We start from the raw sequence: 18,606 nt of genomic DNA on the forward strand, positions 1-18,606 counted from the left end.
TGGTGCAGCGTCCACCACGCAGGTTGTGTGGTGCAGCGTCCACCATGCAGGCTGTGTGGTGCAGCGTCCACCACGCAGGTTGTGTGGTGCAGCGTCCACCACGCAGGTTGTGGTGCAGCGTCCACCACGCAGGTGTGGTGCAGTGTCCACCACGCAGGTTGTGTGGTGCAGCGTCCACCACGCAGGTTGTGTGGTGCAGCGTCCACCACGCAGGTTGTGGTGCAGCGTCCACCACGCAGGTTGTGTGGTGCAGCGTCCACCACGCAGGTTGTGTGGTGCAGCGTCCACCACGCAGGTTGTGTGGTGCAGCGTCCACCACGCAGGTTGTGTGGTGCAGCGTCCACCACGCAGGTTGTGTGGTGCAGCGTCCACCACGCAGGTTGTGTGGTGCAGCGTCCACCACGCAGGTTGTGTGGTGCAGCGTCCACCACGCAGGTGTGGTGCAGCGTCCACCACGCAGGTGTGGTGCAGCGTCCACCACGCAGGTGTGGTGCAGCGTCCACCACGCAGGTGTGGTGCAGCGTCCACCACGCACGTATTAATAACACTACAGAACATGATGTAGACGTGATCAACACTGTACGCTCGTACTGTGTTTGTGGGTACTCACTGAGTTGCATTCACCGAGGTTTGTTTACAGGGGGTCAAGACTCAGCTCCTGGCCCGGCCTCCTAGACCAGTTTGATCGATATCAGTAATTTATGACTTCTTGAGCTTTATCATATCTGTTTTTGAAACTGTGTATTGAGTTTGTGTCCTCCACTATCTCACTCTTCAGACTAAATTATCACTATAATTAAAAGTAAGCGCTAAACTCCCCCTCCCCCTCGAGACTAATGAAATACTTCCTTACAACACTTTCTTCAGCTTCCATCAAGATGTGTCCCCTTGATCCTAATTCTCGTACGGTAAGACACTTTATCGGTCCTATCAAGTCCACTTAAGATTTTGTATGTCGTAATCATGTTTCCCTTGCTTCCGTCTACCAGAGTCAATTCTGATACTGGCTTTATTGCGAATGTTTAGACCGTTTCAACTTTTCACATTCTTGATCAGATGTGGGCACCATGTTGGGGCTGCGTACTCAACGATTAACCTAACGCTACTACTCTGAGGTTTGTTAATCTTCCATATGATGCTGATGTTATATTGTTTATATTTCATGGTAGTATGTTTGGTGTTATATTCACTTACAGGTTCTTTTCACTCTGATATTTGCAGCTTCTCTCCCCGGGTTTAAGGCTTCTTTTTAATAATAATAATAATAATAATAATAATAATAATGATAATTCTCTCTGCCCATGTTTTATTGTGTGTGCAGTCTGCCCTCACCGTTTCCAATTCGCATGACCTTGCATGTGTTGGGGTTGAACTCAAGAAACCACTTGTTTGACTACATCTGTACTCTGTTAAGGTCTTCCTGAAGTTTATTACTAACTTGTGCTTTTATTTTTCCTCATTAGTTTTATATTCGGAAAGTGACACACAACTCAATCCCTTCTCATGGATCAATGACATTAATACATTAGAAACAGTAGTGGTCCTAGCAGTGATCCTTGCAGGATCCCATTCGTTACCTTCTCCCATCCAGATGCCTCGTTCCTTAATGTTACTCTCATTCTCTGCAGTCGGGTACTCTGACTCACTGGAAAACTCTACCTTTTAACCCTACCCACTCCTCTAATTTCTGATTTGATCCGCATCAAATGCTTTTCTTCAGTACAAGAAGAGGCGGTCCGCCAAGATCTATCTTGTTTCATGTTCGTGTGTCTGTCATATAGAACTCCAGCAAATTTGCAAGACAAGGTTGTCCATCACTAAATCCATGTTGGTTTTCTGTGGAGAATTATCATCTCTCCTAGTGCCTCAATATCCTTGCTGTCTTCTCTAAAAGAAACTTTCGACAATATGCACATTAGAAACACAATTCAAGGTCTCCTGTTTATTCCCCTGTTTTTATATATGGGGTGACATTTGCCATTTTTTCAAGTTGGAAATTTGACACACATGAAACAGATCTCAGGAAGTGGAATGACCTGAAAGTAGTGGTAGTTAAGTCAGGCTTCATACATACTATTAACACTAAGTATGGCGAAGCCCACGAGACAAGGAGTAAATTAGGTTCTTGGCAAGTTAAGAGGGAAGACCAGGAGCTGAGACTTGTTGATAACTGGTTAAAATCTTGATGAGTTATTTATGAAACCATTATTTAAGTCACAAAAAATTATTACAAAAATATTACCTTATATTTTAGCAAGGAATGCTTGTAAAAAAAATAAATAATAAGTTGTTATGTGTTATTTACAGTGGGTAGAGTCAGGGTATTTTTCCAGAATGTTTGGTAATATGTCACTGTGGATAAAATACTTTGACATTTCTTGAATATTTCTGAATTCTCTGAATTAATTAGGGTTTATATAAAATATATGGTAGTGATTTTTGTGTGTAGGTTATTATAAAGCGGGTGTTTAATATGTGGTTGTGTAGTATGTAGAGTTGGCATAAGAGAGCCTGATGTGGGACCCGGACACGGGGGCGATGATCCCCTCATCTCTAGGATGTTCACGTCCTGTTCAGCAGGCCTGTTGCAATGTTGCATCTTGCTCATGTGTTTACGTTATGTTCAGTAATGGTTAAAACCTCGCCCCTAGAGAGGAGAAAAACTACTATTTAGAGCAGACGAATTGGTGAAGAGATGCACCACTGGTAGAGGCAGGTGGCTCCTGCCCATCTCCAAGACTAAGGCGATGGACTCAAGACATGGCTTTGGCTTTGTTGAAAATGGTATACAATAATGACAAGTTGAAGATTAAGACACATGTGCAACAGTTGGGTATCTTTATTGATAAAACTTTTCGCCTACACAGTAGACTTCTTCAAATACAAAGGGAGCATGTGACTTAATCTGCAAGACATGGCTCGCGGGTAGGGAAGAACACAACTTACAAAACTCATTATACAATTCACTCTCTCTCCTACCACTCAGTAGTCTATATCTGATAGATATCATAGGCAATAAGCCACTTTGACTTTTTTTTTGGGGGGGGAGGGGTTATCCTGGGTAATTTACACTATGTATGATAATTGTAATTATGTGTCCTGTACTTAAATAAACTTACTGACTGACGGCCAGTCCGCCGTTTCATGGTGTGACATACATGCAAGGCAAGGTTACTAAGGGCCCAGCAATGACCTTAACCCTGTGTGTGTGGCACTGCAACACATACACGGGGTATATTTCTTGCAAATCTGGCAAGGAATACAACTTTGCAAGTACGTTTTTCAACGAGGTGATGTCACCGCTGTTTCTAGGTAATGGAGCAACGACTTAATTGTAAAGCCTTTGAACATTAATGTATATATATATATATATATATATATATATATATATATATATATATATATATATATATATATATATATATATATATATATATATATATATATTCGGTATATTAATCAGAGTAGTTAGCGATAGTGTGCGTCAGAAACGTGTACTGTAGCTCAGCACAGAGGAGGATGTACAAGAATACGTACGTCAGAAGATGTATGCAGGTTGTCATACACAAATAACCCGCGCATAGCAGAAACTTTTGACGGCGTTCCGGTCAGACTCGAACCATTAACTAGTTAATGATTCGAGTGTCTTTCTCCTATGTGCGGGTTATTTTGTATATTGTTTCAGTATTGTGCCTTTTTATTCTTAATGGATTGTCATGAGTGTCGTGTGATTACGCAGGTAGACAAGAGAGTGGCACTGTGAGTGTCAGAGTAAGGTGCCTCTGCCACACAGTGGGCGGAGGATCCAACCTTGACCACTGCCTGTGTTGAGTGATCCACATCAGTTTACCGTCTCAGACAAGGCAGTTGGTCTTGTTGTCTGTAATATGTACTCTAGACCACCTATATATAGACACTATAGTACAGACTAGAGTACATATTACATTGTTTACAGCGATGTATCGAAGTTGTTCTCGTTTATTGTGAGTTAATGAGTTTGTTTTTTCTTGCAGATGATTCACCGTCGGTCAGGTACTAGTGACGAGGGGGAGTACAGGTGCCTGGTCACTACCCGCATGGGCGTCATTACTGGTCCTCCCGTCAAACTCCGGCTAGCCAGTAAGTACATCACCACCAACACCAGTAGCTTGCTTGACCACGCAACTACCACACCCAGCTACGGGGGAGCGAGGTAGCGGCAGTCTCGAAACCAGTCACAGATCAACTGGTTTCCAAGGTTCTTTGTCGCCCGCAGAGCCTGGCACTGTCCATTTGCTGACCCTGGCACTGTCCGCTTGCTGACCCTGGCACTATCCACTCGCTGACCCTGCCCGCGTACTGACCCTGGCACTGCACGCACACTGACCCTGGCACTGCCCGCACATTGACCCTAGCACTGCCAGCGCACTGACCCTAGCACTGCCAACGCACTGACCCTAGCACTGCCAACGCACTGACCCTAGCACTGCCAGCGCACTGATCCTGGCACTGTCCGCCAGAGGAACAGCTGGAGTTGAGAGGAAATGTTATAAATCCTCTAGAGAACTGCACTTCCAGTATTTTTTGTTGACTGTTGTTGTAGCTTATTGTGATGGACCAATCAGCGGGGCGGTGTTGATGATGTCATTAGTGTGTGTGTGTGTGTGTGTGTATACTCACCTAATTGTACCCACCTAATTGTGGTTGCAGGGGTCGATACTCAGCTCCTGGTCCCGCCTCTTCACTGACCGCTACTGGGTCCTCCCTTTCCCTGCTCCACAAGCTTTATCGTACCTCGTCTTAAAACTATGTATGGTTCCTGCCTCCACTACATCACTTGCCAGACTATTCCACTTCTTAACTCTGTGGCTGAAGAAAGACTTCCTAACATCCCTTTGATTCATCTGAGTCTTGAACTTCCGATTGTGACCCCTTGTTTCTGTGTCCCATTTGTGGAACATCCTGTCTCTGTCCACCTTATCTATTCCACGCAGTATTTTGTATGTCGTTATCATGTCTCCCCTCGCCCTCCTGTCCTCCAGTGTCGTCAGATCGATTTCCCTTAACCTTTCTCCGTAGGACATATTTCCCTTAGCTCTGGAACGTGTTTGACCAGGTGTGGGTTCCGAACTGGTGCTGCGTACTCCAGTATGGGCCTCACGTACGCAGTGTATAAAGTCTTGAACGATTCCTTACTGAGGTACCGGAACGCTATTCTCAGGTTTGCCCGGCGCCCATATGTCGCAGCAGTTACCTGGTTAATGTGTGCTTCTGGCGATGTACTCGGTATTATACTCACTCCTAGATCTTTCTCCTTGAGTGAGGTTTGCAGTCTTTGGCCTCCTAGCCTATACTCTGTCTGCAGTCTTCTTTGCTCTTCTCCGATCTTCATGACTTTGCATTTAGCGGTGTTAAATTCTAGGAGCCAGTTGCTGGACCACGCATCCAGCTTGTCCAGGTCTCTTTGTAGACCTGTCTGGTCCGCATCTGATTTAATTCTCCTCATTAACTTCACATCATCTGCAAATAAGGACTGTGTGTGTGTGTGTGTGTGTGTGTGTGTGTGTGTGTGTGTGTGTGCGCGCGAGGCCCCGCCCCTCCCAAGAACCCTACTCAACACCACCCCGACCCCATCCCCCCCCCGCTCACACTTTAAAAGAACGATACAAGTTCCTTTACACGATGTTGTCATGGATGTTACCTTGGATGTTGTCCTGGATGTTACCTTGGATGTTGTCCTGGATGTTACCTTGGATGTTGTCCTGGATGTTACCTTGGATGTTGTCCTGGATGTTACCTTGGATGTTGTCCTGGATGTTACCTTGGATGTTGTCCTGGATGTTAACCTGGATGTTGTCCTGGATGTTACCTTGGATGTTGTCATGGATGTTACCTTGGATGTTGTCCTGGATGTTACCTTGGATGTTGTCCTGGATGTTACCTTGGATGTTGTCCTGGATGTTAACCTGGATGTTGTCCTGGATGTTACCTTGGATGTTGTCCTGGATGTTACCTTGGATGTTGTCCTGGATGTTACCTTGGATGTTGTCCTGGATGTTACCTTTGGTGTTGTCCTAGATGTTCCCTTGGATGTTGTCCTGGATGTTAACCTGAATGTTACCCCGGATGTTGTCCTGGATGTTACCTTGGATGTTGTCCTGGATGTTAACCTGGATGTTGTCCTGGATGTTACCCCGGATGTTGTCCTGGATGTTACCTTGGATGTTCTGGATGTTACCCTGGATGTTGTCCTTTATGTTACCTTGAATGTTGTCCTGGATGTTACCCCGGATGTTGTCCTGGATGTTACCCCGGTTGTTGTCCTGGATGTTACCTTGGATGTTGTCCTGGATGTTACCTTGGATGTTGTCCTGGATGTTACCTTGGATGTTGTCCTGGATGTTAACCTGAATGTTACCCCGGATGTTGTCCTGGATGTTACCTTGGATGTTGTCCTTGATGTTAACCTGGATGTTGTCCTGGATGTTACCCCGGATGTTGTCCTGGATGTTACCTTGGATGTTATCCTGGATGTTACCTTGGATGATGTCCTGGATGTTACCCCGGAGGTTGTCCTGGATGTTACCCCGGAGGTTGTCCTGGATGTTACCCCGGAGGTTGTCCTGGATGTTACCCCGGATGTTGTCCTGGATGTTACCCCGGATGTTGTCCTGGATGTTACCCTGGACGTTGTCCTGGATGTTACCTTAGATGTTGTCCTGGATGTTACCTTGGATGTTGTCCTGGATGTTACCTTGGATGTTGTCCTGGATGTTACCCCGGATGTTGTCCTGGATGTTACCTTGGATGTTGTCCTGGATGTTACCTTGAATGTTGTCCTGGATGTTACCCCGGATGTTGTCCTGGATGTTGTCCTGGATGTTACCCCGGATGTTGTCCTGGATGTTACCTTGGATGTTGTCCTGGATATTACCTTGAATGTTGTCCTGGATGTTACCCCGGATGTTGTCCTGGATGTTACCTTGGATGTTGTCCTGGATGTTATCTTGGATGTTGTCCTGGATGTTACCTTTGATGTTGTCCTGGATATTACCTTGGATGTTGTCCTGGATATTACCTTGGATGTTGTCCAGGATGTTACCTTGGATGTTGTCCTGGATGTTACCCCGGATGTTGTCCTGAATGTTACCCCGGATGTTGTCCTGGATGTTACCCCGGATGTTGTCCTGGATGTTACCTTGGATGATGTCCTGGATGTTACCCTGGATGTTGTCCTGGATGTTACCCTAGATGTTGTCCTGGATGTTACCTTGGATGTTGTCCTGGATGTTACCTTGGATGTTGAACTGGATGTTACCTTGGATGTCCTGGATGTTGCCCTGGTTGATGTCCTGGATGTTACCCTGGATGTTGTCCTGGATGTTACCCCGGATGTTGTCCTGGATGTTACCTTGGATGTTCTGGATGTTACCCCGGATGTTGTCCTGGATGTTACCCCGGATGTTGTCCTGGATGTTACCCCGGATGTTGTCCTGGATGTTACCCCGGATGTTGTCCTGGATGTTACCCCGGATGTTGTCCTGGATGTTACCCCGGATGTTGTCCTGGATGTTACCCTGGATGATGTCCTGGATGTTGTCCTGGATGTTACCCTGGATGTTACCTTGGATGTTGTCCTGGATGTTACCTTGGATGTTGTCCTGGATGTTACCCCGGATGTTGTCCTGGATGTTACCTTGGATGTTGTCCTGGATATTACCTTGGATGTTGTCCTGGATGTTACCTTGGATGTTGTCCTGGATGTTACCTTGGATGTTGTCCTGGATGTTACCTTGGATGTTGTCCTGGATATTACCTTGGATGTTGTCCTGGATATTACCTTGGATGTTGTCCTGGATGTTACCTTGGATATTGTCCTGGATGTTACCTTGGATATTGTCCTGGATGTTACCCCGGATGTTGTCCTGGATGTTACCCCGGATGTTGTCCTGGATGTTACCCCGGATGTTACCTTGGATGATGTCCTGGATGTTACCCTGGATGTTGTCCTGGATGTTACCCTAGATGTTGTCCTGGATGTTACCTTGGATGTTGTCCTGGATGTTACCTTGGATGTTGTCCTGGATGTTACCTGGATGTTGTCCTGGATGTTACCTTGATGTTGTCCTGGATGTTACCTTGGATGTTGTTCTGGATGTTACCCCGGATGTTGTCCTGGATGTTACCTTGGATGTTGTCTTGGATGTTACCCCGGATGTTGTCCTGGATGTTACCCCGGATGTTGTCCTGGATGTTACCCCGGATGTTGTCCTGGATGTTACCCCGGGTGTTGTCCTGGATGTTACCCCGGATGTTGTCCTGGATGTTACCCCGGGTGTTGTCCTGGATGTTACCCCGGATGTTGTCCTGGATGTTACCCCGGATGTTACCTTGGATGATGTCCTGGATGTTACCCTGGATGTTGTCCTGGATGTTACCCTAGATGTTGTCCTGGATGTTACCTTGGATGTTGTCCTGGATGTTACCTTGGATGTTGTCCTGGATGTTACCTGGATGTTGTCCTGGATGTTACCTTGATGTTGTCCTGGATGTTACCTTGGATGTTGTTCTGGATGTTACCCCGGATGTTGTCCTGGATGTTACCTTGGATGTTGTCTTGGATGTTACCCCGGATGTTGTCCTGGATGTTACCCCGGATGTTGTCCTGGATGTTACCCCGGATGTTGTCCTGGATGTTACCCCGGGTGTTGTCCTGGATGTTACCCCGGATGTTGTCCTGGATGTTACCCCGGGTGTTGTCCTGGATGTTCATATATTTCAAGAAGTATTTTTGTTAACTTTCAGTTTGGTTGATAGCTCGGTTCTGCTGTCCTCTCCTGGCCATTGTTTGGTACATACACTTTTATATCCAGGCTTTGTTTTACTAACTAGTGTACTAGTAGTGCTAGTAGTAGTAGTGGTGGTGGCAGCAGGCGAAATAGTAGTTATAGTGATAGTAGTAGTGGAAGTAGCAGCAGTAGTGATAGCGGTAGTAGTAATGATAGTGGTGGTGGTAGTACTAGTAATGGTGGTGGTAGTATTAATAATAGTAGTAATCATACAAATAGAACTGGTAATGGTTGTAGTCATGGTAGTAGTAGTAGTAGTAGTAGTAGTAGTAGTAGTCATATAAGTAGAAGTGGATATTGTAATCCTTCAGTGTTCTTGTTTATAACTGACGAACGCCTCATCCGATCGGCTTCAAATTTTCGAGGCTAATGTACTGTAGCTAAAGGAAGGTTCATGTAATTATTGACATATTCGAATGCCTTCTGGTCAGCTTTGTTCTAGACCATTAGTTTGTGTGGTAACCCGAGAATGCTTCTCTGGATCAGCTTCAAACCTTCAACACTGGCGTTACTTACAAAAAACTTAGCAATTTTGTTAAGTATGGCAATTTTAGTTTTAAAATACTATATTATTTTACGTGAAACATTTAGAACGCTTCATTTGGTCGACTGGGTCGGATTAACCAGGTTGTGATGTGGAAAGAGACCTTGATAGGTGGTGGTCAGTCCCTCACGTTCAATGCTGGGCCAGGTATGCTGCCAGACATTATATTCTGGTATCATATTAATGGTATACAATACCAACAAGTTGATAAAGGCAGGTGTGCAACACGTCTTTATTGAGGGAACTGGCTTCTTCGATCATTATGGGAGAATACAGTAACATGGAACAGTGATAGTTTTAACGTGATCAGTCCGTCATCCTCAGTGGGTGGTGGTCAGTCCCTCAAGCCTGGAGATGAAGTTAGGTGAGGCAGCTGGAGGTGACCTCACAGGTGAGCGTGGCCCACACTTCCCATGTATCAAGACACTGTAGTGTTGCTGTGTCAGACAGAAGTGTTATTATTGTTGTGGGTATGAGTAAGGTGATGGGGATAACGAACTAAGTGTTTACTAAGAACAGCAGTACTACCAACATCGGCAGACCTTCACCACAGTTAAGAGATGTTCCTTAAAAGATGGTCAGGCAGGCTATGCTGGGCGTGTTGGCTGCTACCACCAACAACCTGGTTGACAGAGAGGACTCAGGCTCGTATATAAATGCTAATTTGGCTTCTCATTAATAACCTAACCTAACCTTAACTTGACCGTAAGCTAACCTAATGCAGCCAAACTTTAATCTGAGTTAACTTAACAATATGGTACCCAGACGTAGCCTAGCCTAAGCTGACGTAATAGTTAACTGACCAATTTAAGATTTTCGAAAACGCAGACGTGAAGAATAGGGAGAGAAGATTTACCGACGTATTATTTGAGTGGAGCCGCCGCCGCCGCCGCTGAGTTATGGGCACAGCTAAACTGCCCCAAACTGTACCCCCTTGAACAAACATGCATTATAACTTACACCTTGAAAATATGAAGAGTAATAGGTTTTAACTCGGGGCTTGGAATAGCACCTTAGCTGAGCAAGAAGCTGGACACATGTTCCAAATTATCCCCCTCGCTAGAGTTAAGCAGACGTTCCTTTACACCCGAGAAGTGTAAAACAACACAAGAAGGGAAGAACACTGCAGCAAGCCTGCTGGCCCATACTCTTCAACACCCTTCTTGCATGACGGAACTTACCAACAAACTGTTAGCTGTCTTAAATTAAGAGAGAGCTTGGTAGCTTCCTCAGGTTAGTTACCGATCAACTAGGCTGTGATGCATATGTTGGACACGTGTGTGTGTGTGTGTGTGTGTGTGTGTGTGTGTGTGTGTGTGTGTGTGTGTGTGTGTGTGTGTGTGTGTGTGTGTGTGTACTCATCTATTTGTACTCACCTATTTGTGGTTGCAGGGGTCGATTCACAGCTCCTGGTCCCGCCTCTTCGCTGATTGCTACTAGGTCCTCTCTCTCCCTGCCCCATGAGCTCTATCATACCTCGCCTTAAAACTATGTATGGTTCCTGCCTCCACCACATCACTTTCTAGGCTATTCCACGGCTTGACTACTCTATGACTGAAGAAATACTTCCTAACATCCCTTTGATTCATCTGAGTCTTCAACTTCCTATTGTGACCTCTTGTGTCTGTGTCCCTTCTCTGGAACATCCCGTCTTTGTCCACCTTGTCTGTTCCACGCAGTATTTTATATGTCGTTATCATGTCTCCCCTGACCCTCCTGTCCTCCAGTGTCGTCAGGCCGATTTCCCTCAACCTTTCTTCATAGGACAATCCCCGTAGCTCTGGGACTAGTCTTGTTGCAAACCTTTGCACTTTCTCTAATTTCTTGACGTGCTTGACTAGGTGTGGATTCCAAACTGGTGCTGCATACTCCAGTATGGGCCTGACGTAAATGGTATACAGAGTCTTAAACGAATCCTTACTGAGGTATCGGAACGCTATCCGTAGGTTTGCCAGGTGCCCGTATGCTGCAGCAGTTATCTGATTGATGTGCACCTCAGGAGATATGCTCGGTGTTATACTCACCCCCAGATCTTTTTCCTTGAGTGAGGTTTGCAGTCTTTGGCCATCTAAACTATATTGTGTCTGCGGTCTTCTTTGCCCTTCCCCAATCTTCATGACTTTGCATTTGGCAGAGTTAAATTCAAGGAGCCAGTTGCTGGACCAGGCTTGTAGCCTGTCCAGGTCTCTTTGTAGTCCTGCCTGATCCTCATCCGATTTGATTCTTCTCATTAACTTCGCATCATCTGCAAACAAGGACACTTCTGAGTCTATCCCTTCCGTTATGTCGTTCACATATACCAAGAACAGCACAGGTCCTAGGACTGACCCCTGTGGAACCCCGCTTGTCACAGGCGCCCACTCTGACACCTCGTCGCGTACCATGACTCGTTGTTGCCTCCCTGTCAGGTATTCTCTGATCCATTGCAGTGCCTTTCCTGTTATGTGTGCCTGATCCTCGAGCTTTTGCAGTAACCTCTTGTGAGGAACTGTGTCGAAGGCCTTCTTGCAGTCCAAAAATATGCAGTCGATCCACCCCTCTCTCTCGTCTTACTTCTGTCACCTTGTCATAAAACTCTAGTAGGTTTGTGACACAGGATTTTCCTTCCCTGAAACCGTGCTGGTTGTCAATTATACACTTGTTTCTTTCCAGGTGCCCCACCACTCTCCTCCTGATGATCTTCTCCATGAGCTTGCATACTATACACGTTAGTGATACAGGTCTGTAGTTTAGTGCCTCATGTCTGTCTCCCTTTTTAAAAATTGGGACTACATTTGCCATTTTCCATACCTCAGGGAGTTGCCCAGTTTCAAATGATGTGTTGAAGATCTTTGTTAATGGCTCACACAATATCTCTGCTCCCTCTTTAAGGACCCATGGAGAGATGTTGTCTGGTCCCACCGCCTTTGAGGTGTCAAGTTCGCATAGCAACTTCTTCACCTCCTCCTTGGTTATATGTACCTCATCCAGCACTTGCTGGTGTGCCCCCCTGTTCTGATTTCTTGGAGTCCTACTGGTTTCCACTGTAAATACCTCTTTAAATCTTGTGTTGAGCTCCTGACATACCTCTTGGTCGTTTCTTGTGAATTCCCCATCACCCTTCCTCAGTCTGATTAGCTGGTCCTTGACTGTTGTTTTCCTCCTGATGTGGCTGTACAACAGCTTCGGGTCAGTCTTTACTTTTGATGCTATGTCATTTTCATATTGTCTCTGAGCCTCCCTTCTTATCTGTGCATATTCGTTTCTGGCTCTTTGGCTGATTTCTTTATTTTCCTGAGTTCTCTGTCTTCTGTACCTTTTCCATTCTCTAGTACACCTAGTTTTTGCCTCCCTACACCTTTGGGTGAATCAAGGACTCGTTCTGTTCTTCCCATTATTTCTGTTTCCCTTGGGAACAAACCTCTCCTCTGCCTCCTTGCATTTTGTTGCCACATAGTCCATCATTTCTTGTACTAGTTTTCATGTCAGTTCCCTCTCCCACTGAATGTCTTGAAGGAAGTTCCTCATGCCTGAGTAGTTCCCCATTTTGTAGTTTGGTTTTTCCCACTCTATTCCTGCTACTCTCTCCACTTGGAGCTCAGCTATGTAGTCAAAGCACAGAACCACATGATCACTAGCTCCCAGGGGCTTTTCATACATGATACCCTCGATGTCCGAACTACTCATGGTGAATACAAGGTCCAGCCTTGCTGGTTCATCCTCTCCTCTCTCTCTGGTAGTGTCTCTAACATGTTGATGCATGAGGTTTTCCAGTACCACATCCATCATCTTGGCTCTCCATGTTTCGGGACCCCCATGGGGCTCCAGGTTTTCCCAGTCAATCTCCTTGTGATTGAAATCACCCATAACTAGTAACTTTGCTCCCCCCATGTGTGCTCTCCTGGCCACCTCGGCTAGTGTGTCGATCATTGCTCTGTTGCTCTCATCATATTCTTCTCTTGGCCTCCTGCAGTTCTGTGGTGGGTTGTACATTACTGCAATTATCACCTTATGTCCCTCAGACTGGATTGTTCCTACTAAGTAGTCCCTTTCGCCCGTGCCACCCATTCCTTCCATTTTCTCAAAACCCCACTGGTTTTTAATGAGCAGTGCAACTCCTCCTCCCCCTCTCCTCCCTCTGTCTTTCCTGAGGATTTGGTATCCGGATGGAAAGATTGAATCTGTTATTATTCTGGTGAGTTTTGTTTCTGTGAGTGCTATTATGTCTGGGGATGTCTCTTTGATTCTTTCGCGCCACTCCTCATACTTGTTTGTTATTCCATCTGCATTGTATACCACACCTTCAACTTCTTTTCTAAGACTGTGGTCTGGGAGGTATATTGGGGTTGGGGAAGTGGGAGACCTGGTAAGGAACTATGGGTTGTTGCTGTGGGGGTGGAGTTTGTAATGTAGTGGGTGGGGGCATTGGATGTGTGTGTGTGTATATGTGTGTGTGTGTGTGTGTAATTATGTGTCGAATTATGTGTGGGTTTATTATGTGTCTGAAAATTAGGTGGCTTGTGCTTGGAGTGTAATGTGGATTCTCAGTTGTCGCTTTGTCCACAACCTCTTGTGACCTGACTCCCACCCTCCTGAGACTTACGCTTACCTACTTGCAATGTTGCCTATGCTTGACCTGCTTATAGTAAGTTAATCGCCTTGTTCAATGGATTACCAATTGCTATTCTTTATTGGATACTTGAGTGCCTATTCTTTATCGTGTTATGAGAGTTAGACCATTCACTTTCAGCTTGGCGGTTAATTGGAACCTGGAACCCCACACCCAAACAACCACTCATAGGTGTGTGTGTGTGTGTGTGTGTGTGTGTGTGTGTGTGTGTGTGTGTGTGTGTGTGTGTGTGTGTGCGTGTGTTAGTGGAAATAAATTAATACATTTTTCAGCATTCATCTTGCATGTAGTTCCCTAGCTGTCTTAAAGACCACTGTCTTCAAAGTCCATATCTGTCTTCAAGACCTCTAGCTGTCTTCAAGACCTCTAGCTGTCTTCAAGACCTCTAGCTGTCTTCAAGACCTCTAGCTGTCTTCAAGACCTCTAGCTGTCTTCAAGACCTCTAGCTGTCTTCAAGACCTCTAGCTGTCTTCAAGACCTCTAGCTGTCTTCAAGACCTCTAGCTGTCTTCAAGACCTCTAGCTGTCTTCAAGACATCTAGCTGTCTTCAAGACCTCTAGCTGTCTTCAAGACCTCTAGCTGTCTTCAAGACCTCTAGCTGTCTTCAAGACCTCTAGCTGTCTTCAAGACCTCTAGCTGTCTTCAAGACCTCTAGCTGTCTTCAAGACCTCTAGCTGTCTTCAAGACCTCTAGCTGTCTTCAAGACCTCTAGCTGTCTTCAAGACCTCTAGCTGTCTTCAAGACCTCTAGCTGTCTTCAAGACCTCTAGCTGTCTTCAAGACCTCTAGCTGTCTTCAAGACCTCTAGCTGTCTTCAAGACCTCTAGCTGTCTTCAAGACCTCTAGCTGTCTTCAAGACCTCTAGCTGTCTTCAAGACCTCTAGCTGTCTTCAAGACCTCTAGCTGTCTTCAAGACCTCTAGCTGTCTTCAAGACCTCTAGCTGTCTTCAAGACATCTAGCTGTCTTCAAGACCTTTAGCTGTCTTCAAGACATCTAGCTGTCTTCAAGACCTCTAGCTGTCTTCAAGACATCTAACTGTCTTCAAGACATCTAGCTGTCTTCAAGACATCTAGCTGTCTTCAAGACATCTAGCTGTCTTCAAGACATGTAGCTGTCTTCAAGACATGTAGCTGTCTTCAAGGCATCTAGCTGTCTTTAAGGCATCTAGCTGTCTTCAAGGCATCTAGCTGTCTTCAAGACATCTAGCTGTCTTCAAGACATCTAGCTGTCTTCAAGACATGTAGCTGTCTTCAAGACATCTAGCTGTCTTCAAGACATCTAGCTGTCTTCAAGACATCTAGCTGTCTTCAAGACATCTAGCTGTCTTCAAGACATCTAGCTGTCTTCAAGACATCTAGCTGTCTTTAAGGCATCTAGCTGTCTTTAAGGCATCTAGCTGTCTTTAAGGCATCTAGCTGTCTTCAAGGCATCTAGCTGTCTTCAAGGCATCTAGCTGTCTTCAAGACATCTAGCTGTCTTCAAGGCATCTAGCTGTCTTTAAGGCATCCTTCTGTCTTTAAGGCATCTAGCTGTCTTCAAGGCATCTAGCTGTCTTCAAGAGGAGATGTAAATTTTTCCAAATTACATTTGCTTAAGCCAGCAGGTGAAATCGCAGATCTAGAGAGTGTACAGAGATCCTTTACTGCACGTATAAGTTCTGCCAAGCACCTTAACTACTGGGAACGCTTGGAAGCACTTGACTTGTACTCGTTGGAACGCAGGAGGGAGAGATATATCATAATCTACACTTGGAAAATCTTGGAAGGAATGGTCCCAAATCTGCACACAGAGATCACTCCCTACGATAGTAAAAGACTGGGCAGGTGATGCAAAATGCCGCCAATAAAAAGTAGGGGCGCCATTGGTACACTAAGGGAAAACACCATAAGTGTCCGGGGCCCAAAACTGTTCAACAGCCTCCCATCAAGCATTAGGGGAATTGCCAATAAGCCCCTGGCTGCCTTCAAGAGAGAGCTGGACAGATACCTAAAGTCAGTGCCGGATCAGCCGGGCTGTGGCTCGTACGTTGGACTGCGTGCGGCCAACAGTAACAGCCTAGTTGATCAGGCCCTGATCCATCGGGAGGCCTGGTCATGGACCGGGCCGCGGGGGCGTTGATCCCCGGAATAACCTCCAGGTACTATAGTGCCAGATCAGTCAGGCTGTGATGGATATATAGGCCAGTGGGCCGCCAGCAGCAGCAACCTTGTTGACCAGACGAGCCTGATCCAGGACTGCAGGAGTAAGAAAAACTCTCGAAACTTATCGAAGGTTTAACAATTGTACGTCAGATTTCCTGCCATGAGCACTAACAGCTCTGTTGGCGAGGAACAGCAGCAGCAGCAACAACAGTAGCAGCAACAGTAGCAACAACAACAGTAGCAATAACAGCAGCAGTAGAAGCAACAACAGCAGTTGCAGCAACAGCAGCACTAGCCTCAGCAACAGTAGGAACAACAGTAACAACATCAGTAGCAGCAACAATAGGAGTAGCAGCATCCGGAGGGTGAGGTAGGTTATGCCAGTTACAGCATCCACATAACAGCAACAATAACAACAGTAAGGGCAGGAGGGTGGGAGGGAGGTTGGGAGGGAGGGTGAGGTAGGTAGGGTGTGCCAGAGTTACAACAACAGCCACGTGATCACAACCACGCCACGAATCTCATTGATTTTTCACAGAGGCGGACCAGCAGCACTCCATGTGCGTAGCCCCCTTCTCTCTCTTTCTCTTTATCTCTTTCTCTCTCTCTCTTTTTCCCTATTTCTCTCCTGTTTATTTCTGTAACATTTTCATTATTTACTTCTCTCCTAATCGTCAACACTGTGCTTGATTGTCCACTTATTGAGGAATACAGAGACAGTATCATAACCTATATGACATGTCAAGATATCGTATTAAGAAAAATAAGATAACAGATATACTAAGCAAATTTCCTAAATTTGCTTGTAACAGATAAGTGAACTGTAGATACGTAGATATAAATCCATTTGTATACCTGTTAACACTTTTGGGTCTAGTTCCTAGGCCTTTCGTATATCCATATGTTCTTGTGCTACCGTCCACAGGGTCGATCTGATTACCTCATCTTCTGTACATAGTTCTACTGTCTTCAAGTTATGTCCTAGAATTTGTATTGATAAAGCCACTGGATGGCGAAACGTCTACAATAAAGATACCCAGATGTTGCACATGTGTCTTACTCTCACCGATCTGAGGTGCACAATAAACTAGCCACTTCGGTGGTAAAATCTAAAATCTAATTTAATCTCAAACAGCCTACTCTCTACTCAAACAGAAATAGTTGACCAGTGGAATAATTTAAGAGGTGGTAGAACCACTAAAAAATATTAAAAAAAAAAATACGCAAATAGAACAAAAATATGATTTCAGTGGGATGATGAACACTTGTAACTACAAATTGGTAATAACAAATGTATTATAAGTCACAGGTACACTGCACAGGTACACTGCACAGGTACACTGCACAGGTACACTGCAGGAAGGTGGTGACAGTAATGATAAGGACTTGCCTCGTATGGGCCAGTAGGCCTTCTGCAGTGTTCCTACATTCTTATGTTCTTATGTTCTTATGAAAGACAATCTGAGGCAGATGACGGGCCGACCATTGTGAATGTAAGATATATGCTTCAAAGAACCAACAACTTAATAAATCACACATATTCAACACTTGGGTGTCTATTGTGGAAACGTTTTGATACACATTGGCTTCCTCAGTCCTGTTGACAAAGCACCTGGAGAGCGAAACGTTGCCACAATAAACTGTCACAGAAGTTGAACCTGTGTTCTTTTACCTAACATATTGTCGGTAATTCTGCCAGCATCGTTACAATTCTTCAGTCCTGTATAAAGAAGAATGGTGAAGAGCGGAAGGAGTTTGCGATAATCAGTCCCTCAGCCTGGAGTCAATGTGTCCAGTCCATCAGTCTTGATGTAGTGAACACATCGACTCCAGGCTGAGGGACTGATTACCTCAAACTACTACTCCTCATCTTCCACCCTTTTCTTACATTGGACTGAAGCCATTGTGTGGCGAAACCTTTCCAGTATAAAGCTACCCAAATGTTGCACAAGTGTCTCGTTTATCAACCTGTCTGTTTTTAAACCATTTATTTACACGAAGCGTCTCATCAATAAAGTCTCATAAACAGTATATTGTGTTTGGTTTATAAACATGTGTCTAATTCTTCACTACATATGAGAGAGAGAAAGAGAGGGAGAGGGGGAGAGAGAGAGAGAGGGAGAGGGAGAGGGGGAGAGAGAGAGAGGGAGAGGGAGAGAGGGAGAGAGAGGGAGAGGGAGAGAGAGGGAGAGGGAGAGGGAGAGAGGGAGAAGGAGAAGGAGAAGGAGAAGGAGAAGGAAGGGTCAGAACATTGTACACAAAGACGAAGAGCATCATGACCAATAACAGTGACACAATAACAAATGATCAGCCAGACATCGTAGCCCCTGACTGTCCCTTACCCTGCCTGTTACTTACCCTGCCTGTTACTTACCCTGCCTGTTACTTACCCTGCCTGTTACTTACCCTGCCTGTTACTTACCCTGCCTGTTACCCTGCCTGTCCCTTACCCTGCCTGTTACTTACCCTGCCTGTCCCTTACCC

General features: G+C 45.5%; 1 protein-coding gene across 2 annotated transcripts in view; it reads left to right on the forward strand.

The window, feature by feature from the left end:
- LOC128698710 (protogenin) overlaps positions 1-18,606 on the forward strand; it is an 865,689-nt gene that overhangs the window by 643,708 nt on the left and 203,375 nt on the right. For both annotated transcript variants that reach the window (XM_070097691.1, XM_070097692.1), the window contains one exon: positions 4,014-4,119. In XM_070097691.1, the coding sequence (XP_069953792.1) occupies positions 4,014-4,119 (106 nt within the window). The remainder of the gene's footprint in view (positions 1-4,013; positions 4,120-18,606) is intronic.

The sequence above is a fragment of the Cherax quadricarinatus genome, chromosome 59, assembly GCF_038502225.1.
Source record: "Cherax quadricarinatus isolate ZL_2023a chromosome 59, ASM3850222v1, whole genome shotgun sequence".
Taxonomy (NCBI): Eukaryota; Metazoa; Arthropoda; class Malacostraca; order Decapoda; family Parastacidae; genus Cherax; species Cherax quadricarinatus.